Raw genomic sequence first — 26,873 nt, 5'->3', positions numbered from 1 at the left:
AGCCTGGCCAACATGTTGAAACTCTGTCTCTACTAAAAATACAAAAATTAGCCGGGCATGGTGGTGCACATCTATAATCCCAGCTACTCGGGAGGCTAAGGCAGGGGAATTGCTTGAAACAAGGAGATGGAGGTTGCAGTGAGCCGAGATCGTGCCATTGCACCCGTCTGGGTAACAGAACGAGACTTCGCCTCAAAAAAAAAAAAATACAAAACCATATTGAGCTGTCACCTCATACCTGTTAGAATGGTTATTATTAAAAAGATGAAAGATAAAAAGTTTTGGTGAGGATGTGGAGAAAAGGAAACACTTGCACGCTTTTGATAGGAATGTAAATTAGTGTAACCATTATTGACAACAGTTTGAAGGTTCCTCAAAAACTTAAAAACAGAACTACCATATGATCCAGCAATCCCACTACGGGATATATACCCAAAGAAAATAAAATCAATGTGTCAAAGAGATATTTGCACTCCCATGTTTATTGATGCACTATTTACAATAACCAAGGTATGGAATCAACCTAAGTGTCCAACAATGGATGAAGAGATAAAGAAAATATGACACACACACACACACACACACGAGAATTATTCAGCCATTAAAAAGAAGAGAATTCTGTCATTTGTGACAACATGGATAAACCTGAGAGATATTATGGTAAATGAAATAGGTCAGACATAGGAAAAATACTGTATAATCTCACTTATTTGCGGAATCTAAGAAAGTGTAACTCACAGGAGCAGAGAGTAGAATGATGTATTTCTGGGGCTGGGGTTGGGGGTTGGGGAAATATTGGTCAAAATGTACAAATTTTTGTTATAAGATAAATCCATTCTGGGGTCTAACATACAGAATGGCAATTATAGTTAACACTTGTATACTTGAAATTTGCTAGGAGAGTAGATCTTAAGTGTTCTCATCACACATATACAAAAAAGGTAACTTTGTAAGGTGATAGACATTTTAAGTAGCTTGATTGTGGTAATCATTTCATGATCTATACATTTATCAAATCATCACAGTGTACACTTTAAATATATAAGTTTTTAAATTTGTTGCTTGCATCTTAAAGCTGGACAGAAAATAAAAAAGAAACTCAGTGCCTTAAGAGTGAGGAATATTTTCTATCTGTAAGAAAAAACTAAAATAGTCTTTCTTCTAAACAAAGTCTGAGACAGTATTCAGGTGTTGTACTGATAAATTAACTTTTAATTAGAACAATATTTAGCACTCATGAGAAAAAGATAACATAATCAAGGGCTTTTCTAAAATAAAATCCATAATGCTGGGCACACAATTAAAAACTGTAAGATATGAAAAAACCCTAAAGCAACAACTGCTGATCAGAAGATGAAAAACTCAATAAAGGAGGCCCAGGAATGATGGACTCTTGAAAAACTGGTAAAATAAAAGAAAAATCAAAAGAAAACAAAACAAAAAACAGATAGGACAAGTGTAAAACAAATAGCAAAAGATTCGGTTTAAACCCAACCATATCAATAGTCACATTATATAGAAAAGCTATAAATATGGGTGATAGAGATTATAAGATTGAGTAAATGAATAAGATTCAGTTATATTCTCTCTATAAGAAACCCACTTTGATTATGAAGACAAAAAGAGATTAAAGTAAAACATCATATCACTGGAGGTACACAAGTGGGAATAGTGGAATAAGGACATTGGAAAATACTCTTCTTCGTAAAAACAATGAGAACACTGGGAAATATTGCCAAAATCAACTTTTCCAAATAGTAGAAATTATTTATTCACTAATAAGAGAACCACAAAATACATGAAGCAAAACTAACATAATTGAAATGAGAAGTACACAGTTCCACAGTAATAGCTGGAGGCTTTAATACCCAGCTTTCAAGAACAGATTTAACAAACAGACAGAAAAGTAACAAAGAAATAGAAGACTTGAACAATACTATAAACCAACTAGACAGCAGAGTATACATTTTTCTCAAGTGCACCTGAAACATTTCCACATAGACCATATGTTAAGTCAAAACAATCCTCAATGATTTTAAAAGGATGAAATTATACAAAGCATGTTCTGCAACCACAATGGAAAAATAGTAGAAATCAACAACAGGAAATTTGGGAAATTTGCAATATGTGAGAATTAAGCAACACAATTCAAAATAATTAATGAGTCAGAGAAGAATCACGAGGGATTTTTGAAATATTTTGAGAAAAACAAAGATAAAACCACAAGCAGAAGAAAACTTAGGGGATATAGTAAAAGCAGTGCTTAGAAGAAAAACTTGTAGCTGTAATGCCTATATTGAAAAAGAAGAAAGGTCTTTAATGAATAACCTTATCTCCCCCTTCAAAGAAAACTAGAAAATGAGCAAACTAAATCCAAAGTAAGCAAAAAGAAAGAAATAACAAAAATTAATCAGAGTGAATAAATTTGAGAATAGAAAACCAATAGAGGAAATCAATCAATAAAAGGTTTTTTGAAAGATCTTAACATTGATACCTTTAACTAGATTAGCTAGAATAAAGTGTGAAGTCACCAATTACTAATAATGTGAATAAATGGGAGGAGGAAGGGGAGCAGAAAAGATAACAATTGGGTACTGGGCTTTATATCTGGGTAATGAAATAATCTGTACAACAAACCCAAGCCCTAGTGACATGAGTTTACCTATGTAACAAACCTTCACATGTACCAATGAACCTAAAATAAAAGTTAATAAGGAAAAAAAAAGAGGAGAAATGACAAATAAACTGTATTATAAGGGGATATTTTAAATAATTGCATGCCAAATAATTTGGAAATCTATATGAAATGGAAAAATTCCTAGAAACATGCAAGCTGCCAAGACTGACTCACAAATACAAACAAAATATGAAAATACCTATAAGTAAAGAGGTTCAGTTTGTCATAAAAAAAAAAACTTTCCACTAAGTAAAGCCCAAGTTCAGATGGCACCTTTCGTGAAATTTATCGAAAGTCTAAAGAAGAATTAATATCAATCATTCAAACACTCTTGCAAAAAACAGAAAAGAAGATAATATTCCTTATCTCATTTTATGAGATCAATATTATCCTGATACAAAAAAAAAACAGATGAAGATGTCACAAAAATCGTAAACCACAGACAGAGTACTTTTATTGTTACTGGCACAAAAATAATCAATGAGAGATAAAGGCCCAAGTACAATAAGAGTTAGAGACTTCAACACTCCACTTTCAGCATTGGATAGGTATTCCAGACAGAAAATCAATACAGAAACATAAGACTTAGTCTGTTCTACAGACCAAATGGACCTAATAGATATTGACAGAACATTACATCCAAGAACTGCAGAATGCACATTCTTTTCCTCAGCACATAGCTCATTCTCAAGGACAGTGCATATTTTAGTTTACAAAACAAGTCTTAAAACATTCAAAAAACTAAAATAATATCAAGCATCTTTGACCACAATAGAATAAAACTAGAAATTAATAACAAGAAGAATTTTGGAAACTATACAAGTACATGAAAATTAAACAATATGCTCCTGAATGACCAGTGGGTAAATGAAAAAATTTAGAAGGAAATTGAAAAATTTCTTGAAACAAATCATAATGGAAATACAACATACCAAAACCTATGGGATACAGCAAAAACAGCAAAAACAGGCACTTTATAGCTATAAGTGCCTACATCAAAAAAGAGGAAAAACGTCAAATAAACAATCTAACAATGCATCTTAAAGAACTAAAAAAAGCAAGAGGAAACCAAACCAAACCCAAAATTAGCAGAAGAAATGAAATAATAAAGATCAGAGTAGAAATAAATGAAATTGAAATTAAAAAATAGTAAGATCAATGAAACAAAAGGTAGTTTTTTTGAAATGTTAGACAAAATTGACAAACCTTTAGCCAGACTAAGAAACAAAGAGAGGTGATCCAAATAAATAAAATCAAACATGAAAAAGAAGACATTACAACTGATAATGCAGCATTTCAAAGAATCATTAGTGGCTACTATGAGCAACTATTTGCCAATAAATTGGAAAATCTGGAAGAAATGGACAAATTCTTAGACATATACAACCTACCAAGACTGAACCAGGAAGAAATCCAAAACCTGAACAAACCCATAAAAATAGCAAGATCAACGTCATGATAAAAAAAAGTCTCCCAGTAAAGAAAACCCCAGGACTTGATGGCTTCACAGATAAATTCTACCAAACATTTAAAGAACTAATGCCAATCCTATTCAAACTATTCCAAAAAATAGAGGAGGGAGTACTGCCATACTCATTCTACAAGGCCAATATTATCCTGATACCAAAAAAAGACAGACACATCAAAACAATAAAACTGGCTGGGCGCGGTGGCTCACGCCTGTAATCCTAGTCCTTTTGGAGGCCGAGGTGGGCAGATCCCTTAAGGTCAGGAGTTCAAGACCAGCCTGGCCAACATGGCAAAACCTCGTCTCTGATACAAAAATTAGCCAGATGTGGTGGTGCATGCCTGTAGTCCAAGCTACTCAGGAGGCTGAGGCAGGAGAATCGCTTAAACCTGGGAGGCAGAGGTTGCAATGAGCCAAGATCATGCCATTGCATTGCAGCCTGGGCAACAAGAGGTAAACCCCATCTCAAAAAAAAATAATAATAATAATAAATAAAACTACAGGACAATAGCAAACAAAATTCAACAATACATTAGAAAGATCATTGATCATGACCAAATGGGATTCATCCCAGGATGCAAGGATGGTTCAACATATGCAAATCAATCAATGTGATACATCACATCAACAGAATGAAGAACAAAAACAATATGATCATTTGAATTGATGTTGAAATAGCATTTGATAAAATTCAGCATCACTTCATGATAAAAACCCTCAAAAACTGGGGATAGAAGGAACATACCTCAACATAATAAAAGCCATGTATGACAGACCCACAGCTAATATCATACTGAATGGGGAAAAACTGAAAGTCTTTCCTCTAAGGTCTGGAACATAACAAGGATGCCCACTGTCACCACTGTTATTCAACTTAGTACTGAAAGTCCATGCTAGAGCAATCAGACAAGAGAAAGATATAAAGGACATCCAAATTGGAAAGAAATAAGTCAAATTATGCTTGTTTTCAGATGATATTATAGTATACATGGAAAAACCTAAAGACTCCACAAGAGAACTATTAGAACTGATAAACAAATTTAGTAAAGTTGCAGAATATAAAATCAACATACAAAAATTGGTAGCATTTCTATATGCCAACAGTGAACAATGTGAAAAAGAAATAAAAAGTAATCTTATTTAAAATAGCCACACATAGGCGATTCCTCAAAGATCTAGAACTAGAATTACCATTTGACCCAGCAATACCATTACTGGGTATATACCCAAAGGATTATAAATCATGCTACTATAAAGACACATGCACACATATGTTTATTGTGGCACTATTCACAAGAGCAAAGACTTGGAACCAACCCAAATGTCCATCAATGATAGACTGGATTAAGAAAATGTGGCACATATACACCATGGAATACTATGCAGCCATAAAAAAGGATGAGTTCACATCCTTTACAGGACATGAATGAAGCTGGAAACCATCATTCTCAGCAAACTATCACAAGGACAGAAAACCAAACACCGCATGTTCTCATTCATAGGTGGGAATTGAACAATGAGATCACTTGGACAGAGGGCGGGGAACATCACTCACTGGGGCCTGTCAGGGGTTGGGGGGCTGGGGGAGGGATAGCATTAGGAGAAACACCTAATGTAAATGATGAGTTGATGGGTGCAGCAAACCAACATGGCACATGTATACCTATGTATCAAACCTGCACATTGTGCACATGTACCCTAGAATTTAAAGTATAATAAAAAAATACAAAAAGTGATAACATCTGCTGAATGACAATCCAAGAAAAATGGTGCCCTCATGTATTGCTGGTGGGAATGCAAGTATCACAGCCTTTTTGGAAAGCTCTATGGCTAGAGATTTTAATTTTCCAAAATACACATACATTTTAACATGTATCATAAGATTTTGGACTGTCCCGAAGAAATAACAGCACCAGTAGATAAAGGCATATTTATGCATGAGGCATTGAATGCAAAGTTATTCCAGTGGCAAAAACCTGGAAACAAAGTGAACACCCTTTAGTAGGCAGATGGCAGGATCAATCATGGTAGCACATTCCTGCTGTGGGTTATTATTCAGCCATTAAAGACAACGAATCGGCAGTACCAGGTTAGCCTATGGATTTCTACTAGGGACAGCTGAATGGGGAGAAATGCTGTAAGGTAATATACAAGTCAATAGGAAACTGGAAAGGGACATCCACAATGTTTTTGACATGAGTCACCCTGGAAGCAAAAAGGAGGAGGGAGAGGAGAAGAAGGCAAGGAAGAAAGAAAAAAAGAAATTATTATCTAAAAATTATTTAAAATAAATAAGTTTTTCTTAAAAAATAGCCACACATAAAATATCTAGGAATTAACCAAAGAAGTGAAAAATCTCTATAATGAAAACTATAAAACACTGAAGAAAAAAACTGAAGGGGACACCAAAAAATGGAAAAATATTCCATGTTCATGGATTGGAAAAATCAATATTGTTAATATGTCCATACTACCAAAAGCAATCTACAGATTCAATTCAATCTCTATCAAAATACCAACAACATTCTTCCACAGAAATAGAAAAAAAAAATTCTAAAATTTAGATGGAACCAAAAAAGACCTGGAACAGCCAAAGCTATCCTAAGCAAAAGAACTAAACTAGAGGAATCACATTGTCTGACTTCAAATTATACTACAGACCTAAGGTAAACAAAACAGCATGGTACTAGCATAAAAACAGACATACAGACCAAGGGAACAGAATACAGAAACCAGAAACGAATCTACACAGCTACAGTGAACTCATTCTTCACAAAGATACCAAGGATGTACAATGGGGAAAAGACAGTTTCTTCAATAACTGGTGCTGGGAAAACTAGATATCCATATGCAGAATAATAGAACTAGACCCCTGTCTATCACCATATTCAAAAATCAAATCAAATCGATTAAAGACTTAAATGTAAGACCTCAAAATATGAAACTACTGCAAGAAAACATTGGGGAAAATCTCCAGGACATTGGTCTGGGCAAAGATTTCTTAAGCAATGCCCAACAAGCACAAGCAACCAAAGCAAAAATGGACAAATAGGACCACATCAAGTTAAAAACCTTCTGCACAACAAAGGGTACAATCAACAAAGTGAAGAAACAACCCACAGAATGGGAGAAAATATTTGCAAACTACTCATCTGACAAGGCATTAATAAGCAGAATATATAAGGAACTGAAACAACTCTATAGGAAAAAGTCTAATAATCCAATAAAAAAATGGGCTAAATATTTGAATAGACACTTGCCAAAAGAAGACAAGCAAATGACAAACAAGCATACAAAAAAGTGCTCAACGTAATTGCTCATCAGAGAAATGGAAATCGAAAACTACAATGAGATGTCATTTCTCTCCAGTTAAAATGGCTTATATCCAAAAGACAGGCAATAACAAATGCTGCTAAGGATGTGGAGAAAAGCGAACCCTCATAACACTGTTGGTGGGAATGTAAATTAGTACAACCACTATGGAGAATAGTTTGGAGGTTCCTCAAAAAACTAAAAATTGAGTTACCAAATGATCCAGCAATCCCACTGCCAGGTACATACCCAAAAGAAAGGAAATCAATATATCAAAGAGATATCTTCACTTCTATGTTTGTTGCAGCATTGTTTTCAATATCTAAGATTTGGAAGCAACCTAAGTGTCCATCAACAGATGAATGGATAAAGAAAATGTGGTATATATACATAATGGAGTATTATTCAGCCACAAAAAAAGAATGAGATCTTGTCATTTGCAACAACATGGATGGAACTGGAGATCATTATGTGAAATGAAATAAGCCAGGCACAGAAAGACAAACATCACATGTTCTCACTTATCTGTGGGATCTAAAAATCAAAACAATTGAACCCATGGACATAGAGTAGAAAGATGGTTACCAGAGGGTGGGAAGAGTAGTTGGTGGTTGTGGGGGGAGAGATGGGGATGGTTAACGGGTACAAAAAAAAATAGAAAGAATGAATAAGGCCTACTATTGGATAGCACAATAGGGTGACTATAGTCAATAATAATTACATATTTTAAAATAACTTAAAGGGTGTAATTTGATTGTTTCTAACTCAAAGGATAAATGCTTGAGAAGACAGATATCCCAGTCCCCATTATGTGCTTATTTCACGTCGCATGCCTGTTTCAAAGCATCTCATGTACCTACTGTGTACCTAAAAAAATTAAATATATATATATATAATTAAACCTTAGAAGCAAATATTACAGCTAAAAGTATAAAACTCTATGATAAAATACAGGAGAAAATCTTAGTGACCATAGGTTTGGCAAATATTTCTTAAATATGACTCAAAAGCATGAAGCATAAGAGAAAAATTCTTAATAATTTGAATTTCATGACAATTAAAAACTTTCTTCTTCCATAGAGACTATTAAGAAATTTAAGGTTAAGTCACTGACGAAAATATTTTTAAAAACGCATTGGGGCCAGGCGCAGTGGCTCACGCCTATAATCTCAGCACTTTGGGAGGCCGAGGAAGGCAGATCACCTGAGGTCAGGAGTTTGAGACCAGCCTGATCAATATGGTGAAATCCCGTCTCTACTAAAAACACAAAAGTTAGCCAGGCTGTTGTGGTGCATGCCTGTAATCCTAGCTACTCAGGAGGCTGAGGCAGGAGAATTGCTTGAATCTGGGAGGTGGAGGTTGCAGTAAGCTGAGACTGTACCACTGCATTCCAGCCTGGGCAACAGAGGGAGACCCTGTCTCAAAATAAATAAATAAATAAATACAATAAAAAACAAGAAATAAACACATCAAATAAAATTTTTACCAAGAATATATAAATAACAATTAAAACTCAATAATATGAAGTCAAACAATCTAATAAAAATGAGAAAAATAATCAACCAGACACTTTTACCCTAGATTATATAAAGATCAATATGCTCATAAAAAAAATGCTCAATACCCTAAGTCACTGGGAAAATGCAAATTAAAACCACAAACGGTGATCTCTATACACCAACTGGAATAGCAAGAATTGTAAGCCTGACTATACCAAGAATTGGGGAGGTTGTGGAGAATCTGTAACTCTTACATACTGCTAGTGGGAATATTAAATGTTACAATCACTTTGGAAAAGTATGGTAGTTTCTTAAAAAGCTAAATGTACACCTATTGTACAAGCCCTGCCATTCTACTCTTAAGTATTTATCCAAGAGAAATAAAAATATATGCCCACCTACAGAATTGTACATAAATTTCTATAACATCCAACAACTGGAAATAAACCACGTCTATAAAAAGTAGAATTTTTAGACAAATTGTATATCCATGAGTGGAATACTATGCTGCAATAAAAACAAACTATTGATACAAACAACATTGGTTAGCCTCAAATAATCATGTTAAGTGAAAGAAGCCATTTACAAAAGAGTATATTCTATATTTCATTAAATACAAACTAGTATATAGTGACAGAACACAAGTCAGCTATTGCTTAGGGACAGTGAAGTATTAGGGAGGGGAGTATTACAAATGTGCTTGAGGAAACTTTTGATAGGGATGGATGTTTTCATGATCCTGAGTCCATATAAGGGAATCCCCATTAGATTATCAGCGCATTTCTCAGCAGAAACCTTACAGGCGAGGAGAGAATGGAATGATATATTTAATGTGTTGAAAGCAAAAAAAAAAAAAAAAGAAAAAAGAAAAAGAAAAAGAAAAAATAACCCCCAAAACAAAAAAACAAACAAAACTGTCAGCCAAGCATACTCTATACAGCAATGCTGTCCTTCAGAAATGTAGAAATAAAGTCTTTCACAGACAAGCAAAAGCTGAGGGAATTTATTACCATGAAACCTGACTTACAAGAAATACTTAAGGGAGTTCTTCAAGTGGAAGCAAAGGGACAGTAATTACCATCATGAATACATATGAAAGAAAGTACAAAACTCACTGGTAGAGGTAAATACAAAACTCACTGGTAGAGGTAAATACAAAACTCACTGGTAGAGGTAAATAGTCAAATCCAGGATACTCCAATACTGTATAAATTATATGCATTGCTAGTATGAAGATGGTCACAATGGTCAAAAATAACGGAAGCTACACTAAGTTGTTAAGGAACTCACAATATAACAAGACAAAAGTTGTGACATCAAAAATATAAATTGTGAGGAGGGAAGGTAAAAGCCTAGAGTGTTTGTATGTGTCAGAAGTTAAGTTGTTAGCTTAAAATAGTAGATTATAACTATATGATGTTTTATATAAGCCTCACGGTAGCCACAAAACAAAAATCTATGGCAGATATACCAATGCTAAAGAAAAAGCAATCAAATCTTAGCACTACAGAAAAGTATCAATTCATAAAGGTAAACTATAAAAGAGAAAGAAAGGAACAAAATAGCTACAAAATAACCAGAAAACAAACAAGAAAATGGCAGTAGCAAGTCCTTATCTGTCAATAATAACCTTGAATGTAAATGGATTAAATTCTCTTATCAAAAAAGAGTGGCTGAGTGGAAAAAAAAAAAGAGCCAACTATGTTGCCTACAAGAAACTCACTTATGCTTTAAAGACATACACAGGCTGAAAGTGAAGGAATGGAAGACGATATTCCATGCATATGTACCAAAAGAGGGAGCAGGTGGCTATACTTATATCTGGTAACGTAGACTTCAAGTTAAAAATTTTTGCAAGAGACAAAAAAGGACATTATTTAATGTTAAAAGAGCCAGTTCATCAGGAGGACATAACCATTGTAAATATTTATGCACCCAACATTGGAGCACATAAATACATACAAAAATTATTAATGGACATAAAAGAACAAAATGGATAGCAATACAATAATAGTAGGAGATTTTAATGTCCCACTTATAACAATGAATAAAGCAACCAGATAACAAATAATAAGGAAATACTGGACTTCAATTGCACTTTTGACCAAATGGATCTAACAAACATACACAGAACTTTACATCCAACAGCAGCAGAATACACATTCCTCTCCAGTACACATGGAGCACTCTCCAGGATAGACCATATGTTAGGCTGCAAAATAAGTCTTAACAAATTTAAGAAGACTAAAATCATATCTAGTGTCATTTCAGATTACAATAACACGAAATGAGAAATCAATATTAGGAGGAATATTAGAAAATGCACAAACATGTGAAAAGCAAAGAACATGCTCCTGAACAACCAATGGGTCAAAAGGGAAACTAAAAAATATCTTGAGACAAACAACAATAGAAACACAACATATCAAAGGGGAGTGCTCATACACTGTTGGTGGGGAGAGGAAATAGTACTGCCACTATGGAAAACAGTATGGAGGTTTCTGAAAGAACTAAAAATAGAACTACCACATAATTCAGCATTCCCATTGCTGGGTACGTATCTCAAAGTAAGAAAATTAATATATATTGAAGAGATATCTGCACTCTCATGTTTATTGTAGCATTATTTATAATAGCCAACATATGAAATCTACCTAAGTGTCCATCAACAGATGAATGGAAAAAGAAAATGTGATATATACAACAATTGGAATATTATTCAGCCATAAGAAGAATGAAATCCTGTCATTTCCAGTAGCATGAGTAGACCTAGAGGTAATTATGTGAAATGAGATAAGCCAGGCATAGTAAGACAGGTTACCAGAAGCTTAGAAGGGTAGGGGAGTTGAGGGAGATGATGAGAAGTTGGTTAAGAAGTTCAAAGATACAGTTAGATAGATGGAATACATTCTAGTATTTGATAGTTCAGTTGGGAGACTATAGTTAACAATAACCTATTGTATATTTTAAAATAGCTAGATGAGAAGAATTGTAATGTCCCCAAAACAAATATAAATGTGAGGTGGTGGATATCCCAGTTACCCTGATTTGCTCATTACACATTCTACACAAGAATCAAAATGTCACAAGTATGTGACAAAATATGTACAACTATTATATATACATAAAGAAAAATATGTACAACTATTATATATACATAAAGAATTAATATTGTTAAAATGTTCATACTGCCCAAAGCAATATAGAGATTCAACACAACCCTTTTAAAAATCCCAAAGCCTTTCTTATCAGAAATAGCAAAAGCAATAATAAAATTTGTATGGAATAATAAAAGACTCCAAATAGCCAAAATAATTCTGAGAACAAATGAAGTTGGAGGCATCATACTTCCTTTTTTAAGATAGTATTACAAAACTATAGTAATCAATATCGTATGGTCCAGGCAGAAATACAGACGCATAGACCAGTAAAACAGAATAGAGAGCCCAGAGATAAATCCAAACACAAATTGTCAATTTGTTTTTGACAAGGGCATCAATAAAGCCCAATAGGAAAAGGATAATTTCTTAAATAAATGATGCTGTAAAAACTCTATTTCCATATGCAAAAGAATGAAATTTGACCCTTATCTGACATCATGCACAAAAATCAACTCAAAATGTATAAAAGGCCTAAATACAACACTAGACACTGTAAATCTCTTAGAAGAGAACATAAAGGAAAAGCTCTTGTACATTAGGCTTGGAAATGAATTTTTGTATATCATGTCAAAAGTGCAGGCTACAAAAGCAAAAATAAATAAATGGGATTAAATCGAATTAAAAAGCTTCTAAACAGTGAAGGAAATAATCCACAAGATGAAATGGTTCCTATGAATTGAGAAAAAAATATTTGCAAACCATATATCTGTTAAAGGGTTAATATCCAAAATTTATAAATAACTTGTTCACACAATAATGGAAAAACAAATATCCTGTTTAAAAATTAGAAAAAAGACAAGAATAGACATTTCTCTGTGGAAGACATAAAAATCTCCAACAGGTATATGTAGAGGTGCGCAACATCAATTAATCATCAGGGAAATGCAAGTCAAAACCGTAATGAGATACCAGTTAGGATAGCTATTATAAAAAATCAAAATATAACCTGTGTTGGCAAATGCGTGGAGGAAAGGCAACACTTGTACACTGCTTGTGGGGATGTAGATTAGTACAGCCATCATGGAAAACAGTATGGAGGTTCTTCAAAATTAATATTTTAGAAATATTAGAAATAGAAATGAGATCGTCACATTGTAAAGATACGTGCTCTCCCATGCTCATTGCAGCATTATTCACAATAGCTAAGATATGGAAACAATCTAAGAATCCATGAATGAATGAATAAATAAATAAGCGGTGGCACATATGTATACACAATGGAATACTGTTCAGCCCTAAAACAGAATGAGATCATGCCATTTGCTACAACATGGATTAGCCTGGAAGACATGCTAAATGAAATAAGCCAGACACAGAAAGAAGCATTTTGTATGATCTCACTTCTATGTGGAAACTAAAGAAAAATTGAAATATAGAGATAGAGAATAAAACAGTGGGAGTTGGGTGATGGGGAGACACAGGTCAGAGTACAAAGTAGTAGATATGTAGGCTGAACAAGTCTAGAGATCTAATGTACAACATGTGGACGATAGGTAATAAAATTATACTATGTATGGCATTCATGCTAAATGAGTGGATTGTAGCTGTTCTTGCCATACACACAAAAATAGGTAACTATATGAGATGATGAATATATTCATTTGCTTCACTATAGTAACCTTTTTACTATCTCTATGTATCTCATAACATCCTGTTGTATACCTTAAATATATATTTTTAAAGTATACGTATTGCATTTTAGAAAATGCAAGCTAGAGCATAGTGACAGAAAGCAGATCAGTGATTGTTCAGGGACAGTGAAGTATGATTGAGGGAGAGAAGTATTACAAGTGGGCATGAGGAAACTTGATGGGGATGGCTATCTTTATGATCTTGAGTGTGGTGATGTTTTCATGGGTTTATGCACATTTTAATATTTGTCAAATTATACATTTTAAAAAGTGCAGGTTATCTTACATCAAATTTACCTAAATGAATCTTTTTACAAAAGAAAGAATAATAAAGAGACAAAGAAAAAACTAACAAAAATTAATAGATGTAAACTAAAGTATATCGTTTAAGTGGTTTAAAAACTTCAACTAAAAATGAAATACTTTCAGATTATATTAAGAAATAACTATATGCTCTTTATAAGTGAATTATTTAAAAATATAAAGACAGAGCCTGTTTTAAAAAAATAGAAAATGTTATGCTATGGAAACACTAACTGAAAGAAAGCTGATATATCATAAAAATTAGTTCTTAGGGCAAAAAGTATTAGGAGAGATAAAGAGGAATATTTCATAACTATAAAAGTGTCAATCCTATAGAAAGATATAATCTTATTTATTAAAGAAACCAAATAACATAACCTCAAAATTTATAGAACAAATGTTAAAAAAAACTAAAAGGAGAGATAGACAAATCCATGATGATTGTCAGAGATTTTAACACAACTCTTGCAGTAACTAGAAAATACACATAGAAAAGTTACAAAACACACATTCTGTTACTACATCTATCAACATCATAATATATATAGTCTTTTGAGGTAGACATAGAACATTTATCACAGTAAACCATATGCTGGGCCAAAAGGCAATGACAATAAAAGTCAAATGATGGAAACATAAAGTGTATATACCCTGGCCACTGTGGCATTAATTACAACTCAATAAGAAAGATACCTTGAAAATTTCCTGAAGTCTGAAAATTAAACTACAGGTTTCCAAATAATCCATGGATTAAAAAAGGGAATTAGTAAATATTTTGAGCTGAAATTAAAATACACATCAACAGTTATGAGATACAGCTAAAGTAGAATTTAGAGAAAGATTTATGGATTTAAATGTGTATATTAGAAATCAAGTAAGGCCCAGAGTCACTGACTTAACTTTCTTCCTTAAGAAGTTAAAAAAGAGAAAATGAAACCCAAAGTAAGTAGAAAGAAGGAGGTAAAATTAGATGTCAATGACATAGAAAATGGACAAACAATGGAGAAAATTGATGACTCCAAAAGATAATTCTTGGAGAAGTTAAAAAAAATTATAAACTCTTAGTAAACTAAACACAAAAAGAGAGAAAACAGAGATAACCATTCTCTGGGCGAAACAGGAAGTCACTACACGTTATACAGACATTAAAAGGATGGTAATTACACCACTTGATGCCAATAAATTAGAAACCTTAGAAGAAATTCTTTGACAATTACAATTTACCAAAACTAACACACACAAAAGAAAATATTAATATTGCCATTCATGTTGAAGCAATTGAATCTATAATTAAGAACCTTTACACATATGTGCACATGCATGCACACGCGCACACACACACACACAGACACATACCACCCTGCAGGCTCAGATGGTGACAGTATCAAATGACTACATTCATTAATTCTTCCAAACATTTTAAAATAAAAAGATGCAAACTTTACACAAACATATAAGGTAGGTCAAAAGGGACAGCTTCAAACTCATTTTATGAGACTTGCATACCCTGCTACCAAAACTAGACAAGGATACCACTAAAGAAAGTAAAATGACAAGGCAAAATCTCTCATCGGAATAGATTAAAACATCCTAACTAAAATATAAAAAATAATCCAATGATATAGAAAAAAAAAGCCCATTACAAAGTGGGATTTATTTCAAGAATGCAAGATATAATTCAAAAATGTATACAATTTAGCATGCTAACAGAATAAAGGAAGAAATAAATCCTATAATCATCTCAGTGGATTCAGAAAAAAGGATTTGGAAAAGTTACACATATTTATGATAAAAAAGACACAGAAAATATAGAATAAAAGGGAATTTAATTTGATGAAAGACATTTTACAAAACTTACAAATATTATTCTTAATGTTGAAATACTGAGCAGTTTTCCACTAAAAAAAAAGATGTCTACTACTTCCACTTGTATTAAACACTATTTTCTAAGTCCTACCAGTGCAATCAAGCAAGAACAATTAATTTAAAAAATTTTTAAGATAGAAGAAAAAGAAATACATCTGTCATCATTCACAAGTGACACCACTAGGTACGCTGAAAATTCCAATGAATCTTTTAACAAACTCCAAGAAATGTTAAGTGAATTTAGATAGCTGGGTATAGAGTAAATGCAAAAATATCAAATGTATTTTATTTTTATATGCTAGCAGCAAGCAACTAGAAATATTTACAATAGCATGCTAGGAAATCAAGTACCTAACGATAAATCTAACAAAGATGTGCAAGACCTCTAAATTAAATAAAACATAACAGAGTATTAAAGAAGGCCTAAATAAATAGTAGATTATTTACATGTACATATGCATACGTACATGGATTGGAAGCCATAGTATTGTTAAGACAAATCCTCACTTAGCTGACTTATAGATTTAATGCAATACCAATTTTAAAACAATAGCATATTTTGTTTTAGGGATTGACAAGCTAATTTTAGTTTTATATGAAAATGAAAAGGCCTTAGGCTAGCCCAGAAAATTTTGAAGAAGAACACAGCTGACAGACTTACTCAACTAGATTAGAAGACTTAGTATAAAGCTATAGTAATTAGGACATTGTAATACTAGTACAAGGACAGAATATTAGATCAATAGAACAGAACTTATAGCCCAGGAGAAACAACATATATAAGGTAACCTGACTTATGAGAATGACGCCATTGTAATTCGGTAGGCAAGAATAATCTTTCCAATAAATGATGCTGAGTCAACTGGATATTCACATAGGGAAAAAATTCAATCTCTAGCTCGCATCAGACGTATACATTAAGTTAAGATGGCTCCTGGACCTAAATGTGAAAGCTAAGATGATCAAACACTTAAGAAAGGAAGGAAATACAAAGACAGAGGAGGTTATCCTCTTGAATATCCTCTTGAACTCTGGATGAGAAAACTTTTCATAAACCGGATAAAAAATCACTGGCCATTAAAGAAAACACTGACAAATTGAACTTTAAACGAGTGTAAGGTCATGCACAGATTGGGAAAAAATATTTTCACTATACATATCCGACAAAGAACTCTTATCTAGACTATACAAAAAAACACTAGAATTAAAAAATTGAAAATAGGCAAATGGTGTTAAAAATTCATCACAAAAGAGGACGTCGAAATGCTTAAAAACCATAACAAAAAGTGCTCAACATTATGAGTCAGTAGGGAATTAAAGATAAATACCAGGACTAGATGTCACTATATACTTGCCAGAACACAATTATTAGGACCAGGGTTTGGCAAACTATGGTTCATCGGCCAAATCTGGTCTGTAGTCTATTTTATATGGAACATGAGCTAAGAGTTTTTCTACAAGCTATAGATCTGCATATAATCCAGATAGAAATTAATAGAAATAATTATTCAAGAGTCATTGGTAGATAGATTTTAATTATTTCTGTGGATGATGCAAGCCAGGAAAAGTATATAAGCAATTGGAAGGAACAGAATCCTGGGGAAGAACGGGGATAAAGCAGAAAATGAAGAAAATGATTTGGAGCAGACAGAGAAATAGGAGAAAAGGAAACCAAATGAAAATTGTGTCATAGGTAGCAAAGAATCGGAGAATTATAAACAAAACATCATTGACTATATCAAATGCCACAAAGGGAGCTAGCATCGGAAACTTAGTTTTTAAAGTGTGTTCCATGAACATTTATGTATCTCTGAAATCTTTTCAATAGTTTCATGAAGTCAAAAGTATTTCCATAGAAATATTAATATGTTATTTGCTATTTTCAATGTGTTTACAATTTTACTGATAATGCCAATGTAATGGTGGGTGAAACTGCTGGTGCCTTGGCATGAATCAAGCAGATGACACCAAACTGTACAAGAAGTTATTGTATTCTTTATCACTATGTACTTTTGGGGAAAGAAGCCAGTATTACTTAAGAATATACTTTATGAAGTAGTAAAAAATATTAATTTTATTAAATCTCAACATGTGGGTACACATCTTCTTAACAACCTATGTAAGAAAATGAGAAGTACAGGAAGAGCACATCTTCTGCATACTGATATAAGATGGTTGCTTTGATACCAGTACCATGCTGTTTTGGTTACTGTAGCCTTGTAGTATAGTTTGAAGTCAGGTAGTGTGATGCCTCCAGCTTTGTTCTTTTGGCTTAGAATTGACTTGGTGATGCGGGCTCTTTTTTGGTTCCATATGAACTTTAAAGTAGTTTTTTCCAATTCTGTGAAGAAAGGCATCGGTAGCTTGATGGGGATGGCATTGAATCTGTAAATTACCTTGGGCAGTATGGCCATTTTCACGATATTGATTCTTCCTACCCATGAGCATGGAATGTTCTTCCATTTGTTTGTATCCTCTTTTATTTCCTTGAGCAGTGGTTTGTAGTTCTCCTTGAAGAGGTCCTTCACATCCCTTGTAAGTTGGATTCCTAGGTATTTTATTCTCTTTGAAGCAATTGTGAATGGGAGTTCACTCATGATTTGGCTCTCTGTTTGTGTGTTGTTGGTGTATAAGAATGCTTGTGATTTTTGTACATTGATTTTGTATCCTGGACTTTGCTGAAGTTGCTTATCAGCTTAAGGAGATTTTGGGCTGAGACGATGGGGTTTTCTAGATATACAATCATGTCGTCTGCAAACAGGGACAATTTGACTTCCTCTTTTCCTAACTGAATACCCTTTATTTAAAATGTTCAATAATATGTATAGAACAGTCACTCTAACAGGACTGCCTACAGGACTGTAATTTACCTTCATCCTTTGTACCATGAAAAAGTTTCTCTTGTATGGAAAAAAATTATAAAGAATTTAAACATACCTGTTTGGAGAAAGAAAACTTAGACCTGATTTTCCAAAATATCTTCATGTTTAAAATATATGTACAGCTTTGGTAAAAAAAAAAAAAAAAAAAAAAAAGATGGTTGCTTTGAGAAAAAGTACCTATGCAATTGTTAGAGTTGCAAGATTAACTAGCCATGTATTTTTTCATAGACTAACATCTTTACTTGACTGCTAGACACACTAGAGTTATTCAGACTTGGGTATTTGGCAGCTACTTTCTCAATAATGGATGACTTGAGCCTGTCAAGTTAAGCAAAAAATAGATGCTATTTGCTGCCAATGATAAAATCTGAGGTTTCAAGTGAATAATGTAATTTTTGGAAAATGTCTATTCATCCCTGGGAGATTGAACTTTCCCAATATCTTAAGATTTTTCCATTAAGGTTGATGAAGATTATCAACGTATATGATTTTTGACATTGTATAGTGAAATATACCAACATTGAGAAAATATGTGTAACTCGGTGAACCAATATTTTCTTAATGACCTATGCCTGATGTTACAATATAAATCATGGGTAAAATATCCATGTGAAGTACTGAAGTAAAGTATTCATTTGAAATATCCATTTCTAGATACATTAGTGGATTTTAATGTGACAGTATATAAAAAAGTCTGTGATTTGGTTTCTGATTGTACATTGCCACAGAACTTAAGAAACTACTACTTGCAGAGTTTTAGTGCACTGTCAAATAAGAATGACCGCAATTATCTGAACCACAGCAAATTGTTGCAATAAATTGGATGAAAAAAACAGAGATGAGAATCTAGCTATCTTCTATTAAGTCAGATGATTAAAGCACCTTGAAAAACTGTAAAACATTTCTCTAACGATTAGTGACATCGAACATTTTCTTCATATGCTTGTTAGCCATTTGTATGCCTTCTTTTGAAAAATGTTTGGTCATGTCTGTTCCCCAGTTTTTAATGGGGTTGTCTTTTGTTGTTGTTGAGTTGTTTGAGTTCCTTATAGACTCTGGATTTTAGTCCCTTGTTGGATGTATAGTTTGCAAATATTTTTTCCCATTCTGCAGGTTATCTGTTCACTCTGTGGATTATTTATTTTCTGCATAGAAGTTTTTTAGTTTAAATCCCATTTGTCTATTATTGTTTTTGTTGTTTGTGCTTTCAAGGTCTTAGTCACGAATTTTTGCCTAGGCCAATGTCCAGCAGAGTTTTTTCCTAGGTTTTCTTCTAGTGTTTTTGTAGTTTCAGATATTACATTTAAGGATTTCATCCATTTTGTGTTAATTTTTGTATATGGTGAGAGGGATGAGAAGTTATTTAATGGGTACATTGTACGTTACCGAGTCATGGTTACACTAAAAGCCCAGGCTTCACCACTATACTCTATATTCATATATCAAAACTGCACTTGTACCCCCTAAATTTATAAAAGTCAAAAAAAGAAAAAACTGTAAAACAATGTCACTCTTCTTGCTGATTTTGTTTTGGAAAATATAGCTTTTTTAAATAGAGCTAATTATTTATGTTAACATGTAATGGATTTACTATTGTTATTTTAAATAAATGTAGACAAAAATAATTTAAAATTTCAATTTTAATTTCAAAGACATTAAATGCTGATGGATATAGCTCATATAAAGGCAAACTCTCTGGAATCCTTAATAATGTTTGAGTATACAGAGATCACTAGACCAAAAAGTTTGAAAATTCATAAATTAAACAATTAAGTAGTCACTAGTGAATGCACAGAAGACAGATTTGGTTGTGTGGTAAAGCTAAAAAATTGATTCTTATGAGATACATTATAAATGTTGATAAGGAAGACATGAGAGTGACATATAGGTTTGGCAGTAAAGTTTGGAAGACAGAGTGGCCACCACCTAAATTAGTATACAGATTAGAGAAAGCATTTTTAAAATTCAGTTGTTCATTTTTTCTTAAATTAAATTATAAATTTAAGGAGATCCCTGTCAAAATATCCAGGCTTTTAGAGTAGAACAAGGCAAGTTAATGTTAACGTTAATATGGAAAATTAAACTTTCAGTAATGTCTACACAAGCTCTAAAAAATGCCTAATGAATAGGGACTAACCATATCAGATAATAACATTTATGTAATAGCATTTATAATTAAAAGTGTGAAATTGGCATTTGATTAGACAGTGTAGTGGAATAAAATGTGAACTTCAGAAACATGTCCAGGCATATAAGAATATTTAATATACTATAAAGATGGCATCTCATATCACAGGACAGATTGACTTTTTAAATAAATAGCATGAGACAATGGAAGAATTAGTTTTAAGAGACTAAAATTGAATGTGTATGTCACAACGTACAAGAATAAACTCCAAATGTATCAGAGGTCTAAATGTAAAAAATGAGAAAAATATGTGTGATTTATTGTCCAACCTGAGTTAGGGGAAAGAATTTGTTGCCATTACTCTCAACATAAAAAGGAAATCTGATTGACAAGATGAACTACATGAAAATAAAATAATTTTGTATGGCAAAATACCATAGCTATATCAAATAGCAAACAGAAAATATTTTCATTTATAACATGTAAAATGGTTAGTGTCTATAACTTATAAAGAGCTATTAAATTAAGAAATAAAAATTAAAAAAATCAGAAAAAATGAGCAAAAGGACACTTAAAACTGATTTAGCAATGGCACTGAAGTGGTTTTCATACATTTAATCATATGAACTTCAGCCAAATAAAATAGATGCAAATTAAAACTACACTGAGGTAACATTTCTCACTTATGGGATTTGCAAAATTTAAAAAGTTTGAAAATAAACTTCATTAGCAAGGCTTTGGGGAAACAGAGGCTTTCTTGCATTGCTGGTGGGAATGCAAAATGGTTCAACTCCTAACTACATGTACCCTTTGATCAATCAACTCCTCCTCTAAGAATTTATTTAGAAGATAAATTCTGAATACATTTGAGCAAGAATTTATTTAAAAGTTAAACTTCCAATAATATGAAACACACACATGCACGCGCGCGCGCACACACACACACACACAGGACAGACATACATGCACGCACGCACACACAAAGGACACACACACACACACACACAATTATTCTTAGTAGAATTATTGGCAACTTCCAAATGTTGGAAACAACTTACCTGATTATACACAGAAGATTGGTTAAATAAAGTATATCAACACAATCTATTATTAGTGAGTGTAAAAAATAATAGAATGAATTTAGCTTTTAATTGGAGTATTTAGGCCATTTACATGATAAAGTTGGGTGCATATCTATCATCTTACAAATTGATAGAGTGATTTCCAGGACATATTTCCAAGTAAAAGAACAAAGCAAAACAAAGTATTAATTTGTATGTAGCATTTTATCTTTTAATTTAAGAATGGAAAAATAACAATATGTGTATTTGTGTATAATCTTTTTTTTTTTTTTGCAAAAATAAATTCAAGAAGTATGCCCTAGAAACTAATGAATGGGTTAACCACGGAATAGAAGAGGAACTGACTCTTCTCTGAGTATTTTATTTGCCTAGTTTTGACTGTTGGAGCATCATATTAAAGTTTTACATATTAAAAAATAAAGTCAACAAAGTTGGGGAATACATGCAAAAACAAAACAAAATCCCTAAATGTGAACAATTGGTATCAGAACCACAGAGAAAAAAAATTCAAACTAATCCTAGCATTTTGAAGACAATGCTTTGACTATATGCCCTTGGTGGAAAACATTCTAAAGATAAAATTACAATGAAATTTTAAACATTGCATTTCATTTATTGGTAGTGGTATGGGTATAGAAATTCTGAAATTAATTTCTTGTATTGTAGGATATAGAAAATATAAATAATAAATATATCAATGGTTTGGGGACAAAGTTACTCACTGTGAGAAAAATGAGGAAAAATAAAGAATTGGAAAGTAGCAAAAGAGTCCTGTGCTAGTGAATTGGGATTAAAGGTATTGATATATAGGAGCAATGATATCCTATTAGCAATGAGCATACTGAGCTTCTGCATCCTGCTTTATAAAACCATTGCCCACTAAAAGGGTTTCTTGTAAGAAATGGCTAATTTCGGAACTGGGGCATGGAAAGTAAAAGGTGAGTCTGGCAAATGCTCAAAAGATGATGGGATATATGAAAAGGAGTTCTTATTAGAAAAATATGAGACAATTTGAGCATCAAAATAATTAAGGGCAATAATGAATCATATATATTACACTGAATACAAAAGAATCCAGGAGTCTCCACCAACATGAACTAATAAATAACAAAGACTTGGAGGGAAAACACTTCCTTACAGTATAATGCCAACAAATAAAGGCAGGAAGAATAATAAAATGAGAAACATTATCATTGTATCACCTTAGTAATAGATAGCTTAGGGAAGAATCATCAATGGATTTGAAATCCATTAGGCCAAAGTTTATTGGGAAACAATTTCTTAATTTCCAAATATACGAAGGTTTTTCTACTATTTTGAAGTCATTTCTATTGCTTTTGAATTTCAGTCAAAGAATAAACAATTTATTCCAACCCTTTGGAATGTGTTGAGGAATTACTTTATGGTCAGTTTTGATAAATATTTCTTGTGCAATGATGGGAATATGTATTCTTCACTTGTCAGTGAGTTCAGGTTTGTTAATTGTTTTCATACAATCGCTGAGAAGGATGTGCTAAGATCTTATGCGATGATTGTAGACTTGTCTATCTGTCCCTGAAGTTCTGTCCTCTTTTACTTTATAATGTATATACTATGTATATTACATATGTATCTACATATAATTATGTACATACAAATTTATTACCTTATGTCTTCCAGATGTATTACATCTTTCATCAGTAAGTAATCTTCTTTCACTGGAGTATTTGTTTTTTGCCGAAAAGTCTATTTTGACAAATATTAATATAGCTATACAGTCTTTCTCTTGGATAGTGTTTAGATGGAGGAATTTTTTTGTTTGTTTTTATCCTTTTACTTTCCTTATGCTTTATATATGCCTCTTGTAACATATAGTTGTCTTATTTTTTTGAAAGCCTATATGACAGTCTTAGAATCCTTAGTAATTCATATAATTAGGGATATATTTGGTTTTAATTCTGCCATTCAGTATACGTTTTATATTTTTCTATCTTTTATTGACTCCTTTTGGATTTATCTTATTATTCATTTTATCTTTTATTTGTAGAGACAGAGTGTTGCTTTCTCACCAAGGCTGAAGTGTCATAGCACGATCATAGCTCACTGCAACCTCAAGACACCTGAGTTCAAGTGATGCTCCTGCCTCAACCTTCTGAGTAGCTAGGGCTACAGGCACATGCCACCATACCCAGCTAATTTTTATTATTTTATAATAATCTTCTGTAAATTTGGAAATTCGCCATCTCTAATCTGCCACAGAGTTCTTAGGTTTTCATTTTTTAATTAATTAATTTTTGTGTGCGTGTGTGACAGAGTCTCACTCTGTTGCCCAGGCTGGAGCGCAGTGGCATGATCTCAGCTCACTGCAGACTTGACCTCTGGGGGTCAAGTGATCCTCCCACCACAGCCTCCCAAGTAGCTGGGATTACAGGCGTGTGCTACCATACCTGGCTAATTTTTGTATTTTTAGTAGAGATGGGGTTTCGTCATGTTGTCCAGGCTAGTCTTGAACTCCTGGCCACAAGTGATCCGCCTGCATCGGCCTCCCAAAGTGCTGGGATTACAGGTGTAACACACTGTGCCTGGCCCTTAGTTTTACATATTATGCTTAAGTTCCATATTTTCTAGGTGTTTCTCAAATCTTAATGTCATTTGTTATAGTTTGCAGTTTCTTGCTGAAGTGTTTAAGATCAGCATGTAATTTCCATGTGCACATTCCAAATGATTATTTAGAGTGTATGTCTGATAATTCAATTATGTGAAGTGTTTGTAGGTTTATTTCTGTTATCTCTTATTGTCCCATACTTGATTCATGTTGTATTGTCTCTTCATATATCTGCATATCATTGTATTTCAGTGACAGCATTTGAAAATTATTCAAAGAAATAAGTTGAAATCTAGGATGATGGGGTTTTTTTGTTTGTTTATGCCCCAAAATTGGAAACCTGAATAATATGAAATCATCTTAATCCAATTTTAAGGCCCAAGATTTCTCTCATTTACATAGATAACTTGAACCAGGGCTGAATTCCATGTCTATGGTGATTTAATCCTGGTCGAACCTTATTCCTAGTGTCTGGTTTTTTGTGATCCCAGAATTAAATTCAGGTTGATTGGCCCTTGCCAGACTCTGTATTCCTACTTTAGTCCTCCATTGCTTGTGAGTCTGAAATGATCGTCTCCACCTGTCAGTCATATCTTCAGGTTTATAATGCATCATTGACAAAAGTGAACTAGAAGTCATAATCATTTTTCTTGGGTTTTTGTCTTTTTCTGGATCTTAGCCAATAGCAATTTCTATTTCATTAGCTTCTTAGGGCTTTTAGTGTTTTATCCATGTGTTTATTTGCCTTTAGCACAAGAGTCATTGCAAATTACTCAGTCTTTCATTACTAGAAGCTGATGCAACAATATTCTGTCTGTGTATTTCCTTTGTAAGCACCATAAAAGCTGGCATCTTTTTAGATGAACTCTTTGTGATGGCTAGGGCAAAATCTGTGAACTCTTGAATTTGTAAGTCAAACTTACGTAAATTCATTTGTGTCTTTTGGGACAAGCTTCACGACTTTTTATTCAAAGGTGTCTATGCTATACACAGGCAGAACAATCTACAATAGAACAATCTTAAAACTTAAATGTATTTGATCAATAAACCCAGAGTCAAAATATTTAGATGATATTAGTGAAGATTAAATAGAAGTCTTGATCTTGTTGCACACTTTACCTGAATCTTTACAAAAACATAAATATGAAGAAAAATTATTTACACCAACTGGAAAAGGAAAAAAACAGGAAAGTAAAACCCCTAAAGTGCAATTGTTTAAATTTCTTGGCTTTAATATTAGCACTGTTAAGGCATTTATGAATACCTCAAATATAAGCAATAAATGATCATTTCTTTCCCTTTAAACTGCTACAAATCTTTAAAGAAACAATTTTTTTTTCTTTTTGTATACCCAGAATTCAAGAAGACAATTAAAACTGAGAGAAAATAGTACATTTTAGGTGTCATAGCAACAAAAATTTAGACATATTTACTTCATGATGATTTAGATTGCATTATTAATTTTTCTACTGAAAAGGATAGGAATTTAGAATAAAAATACTAAGGTTAATATTCTGGGATACATGTAACTTTTCAATATAAGATTGAAATGTTATATTTTTAAAATTTAGACTTTAATTAGACTTTATGTCTTTCTCATTTTCAAAGCATTTTAAATATTTCAAATATTTTGTATCTGTGTTGCAGAATTCATTGGCATACTAATGCATAAAATAATTTAGCAGCATAAATGGAAACTTTATATTTACATATTAATACACATTACATTCCTTTCATTATTGTTAACCTAAATATCAGATAAATAGGTTAAGAATAATTACTAAATAAAAGAACCCGATCAAACGCAAATGTTACCAGTCGACGTCTGTACGTTGTTCACAGTACATAATCCGAAAGTATTGAGCATAGCCGCTGCAATTCTTATGGCCAAAAAGTTTTATTTACCTATAGAAATTGCCCAAACAATAGCAATCTTCATGATGGCCTTAGTCCGCGAATTGAAACGGCTATGCTCAATAGGATTACGTATTGCTACATACCGATCCAGCGATATAGCGCAGAGGTGCATGATGGACGCTGTTGAAAATAAAACATCTAAAGAAATCCAGACGGGGCACAAATATCTAGGTAGTGGCCAGACATAATCTGAAAGAGAACAGAGAGAAGACAAGAACATGTCATCCAAATTGTACTGACTATAGTCTTAAATTTTAGTCTGCTTATATTTTCTCATAATCTAAACCTTTTAAAGAAAGTGAAATTTAGGAAGCATTATTTTCTATAGGGATGATGATGATGATCATGATAATGATACCTTCA

The 26,873-nt window shown here is 32.8% G+C and overlaps 1 protein-coding gene across 3 annotated transcripts in view; it reads right to left on the bottom strand.

The window, feature by feature from the left end:
- Positions 1 to 26,873, bottom strand: part of HTR2C (5-hydroxytryptamine receptor 2C) — a 325,553-nt gene that overhangs the window by 35,394 nt on the left and 263,286 nt on the right. For 2 of the 3 annotated variants that reach the window (XM_008971127.4, XM_063601821.1), the window contains exon 5: positions 26,499 to 26,699. In XM_008971127.4, the coding sequence (XP_008969375.2) occupies positions 26,499 to 26,699 (201 nt within the window). The remainder of the gene's footprint in view (positions 1 to 26,498; positions 26,700 to 26,873) is intronic. The other variant, XM_024927387.3, reaches the window with a different exon arrangement.

The sequence above is a fragment of the Pan paniscus genome, chromosome X (assembly GCF_029289425.2).
Source record: "Pan paniscus chromosome X, NHGRI_mPanPan1-v2.0_pri, whole genome shotgun sequence".
Lineage (NCBI taxonomy): Eukaryota > Metazoa > Chordata > Mammalia > Primates > Hominidae > Pan > Pan paniscus.
This window is presented reverse-complemented; position numbering and strand designations above follow the sequence as displayed.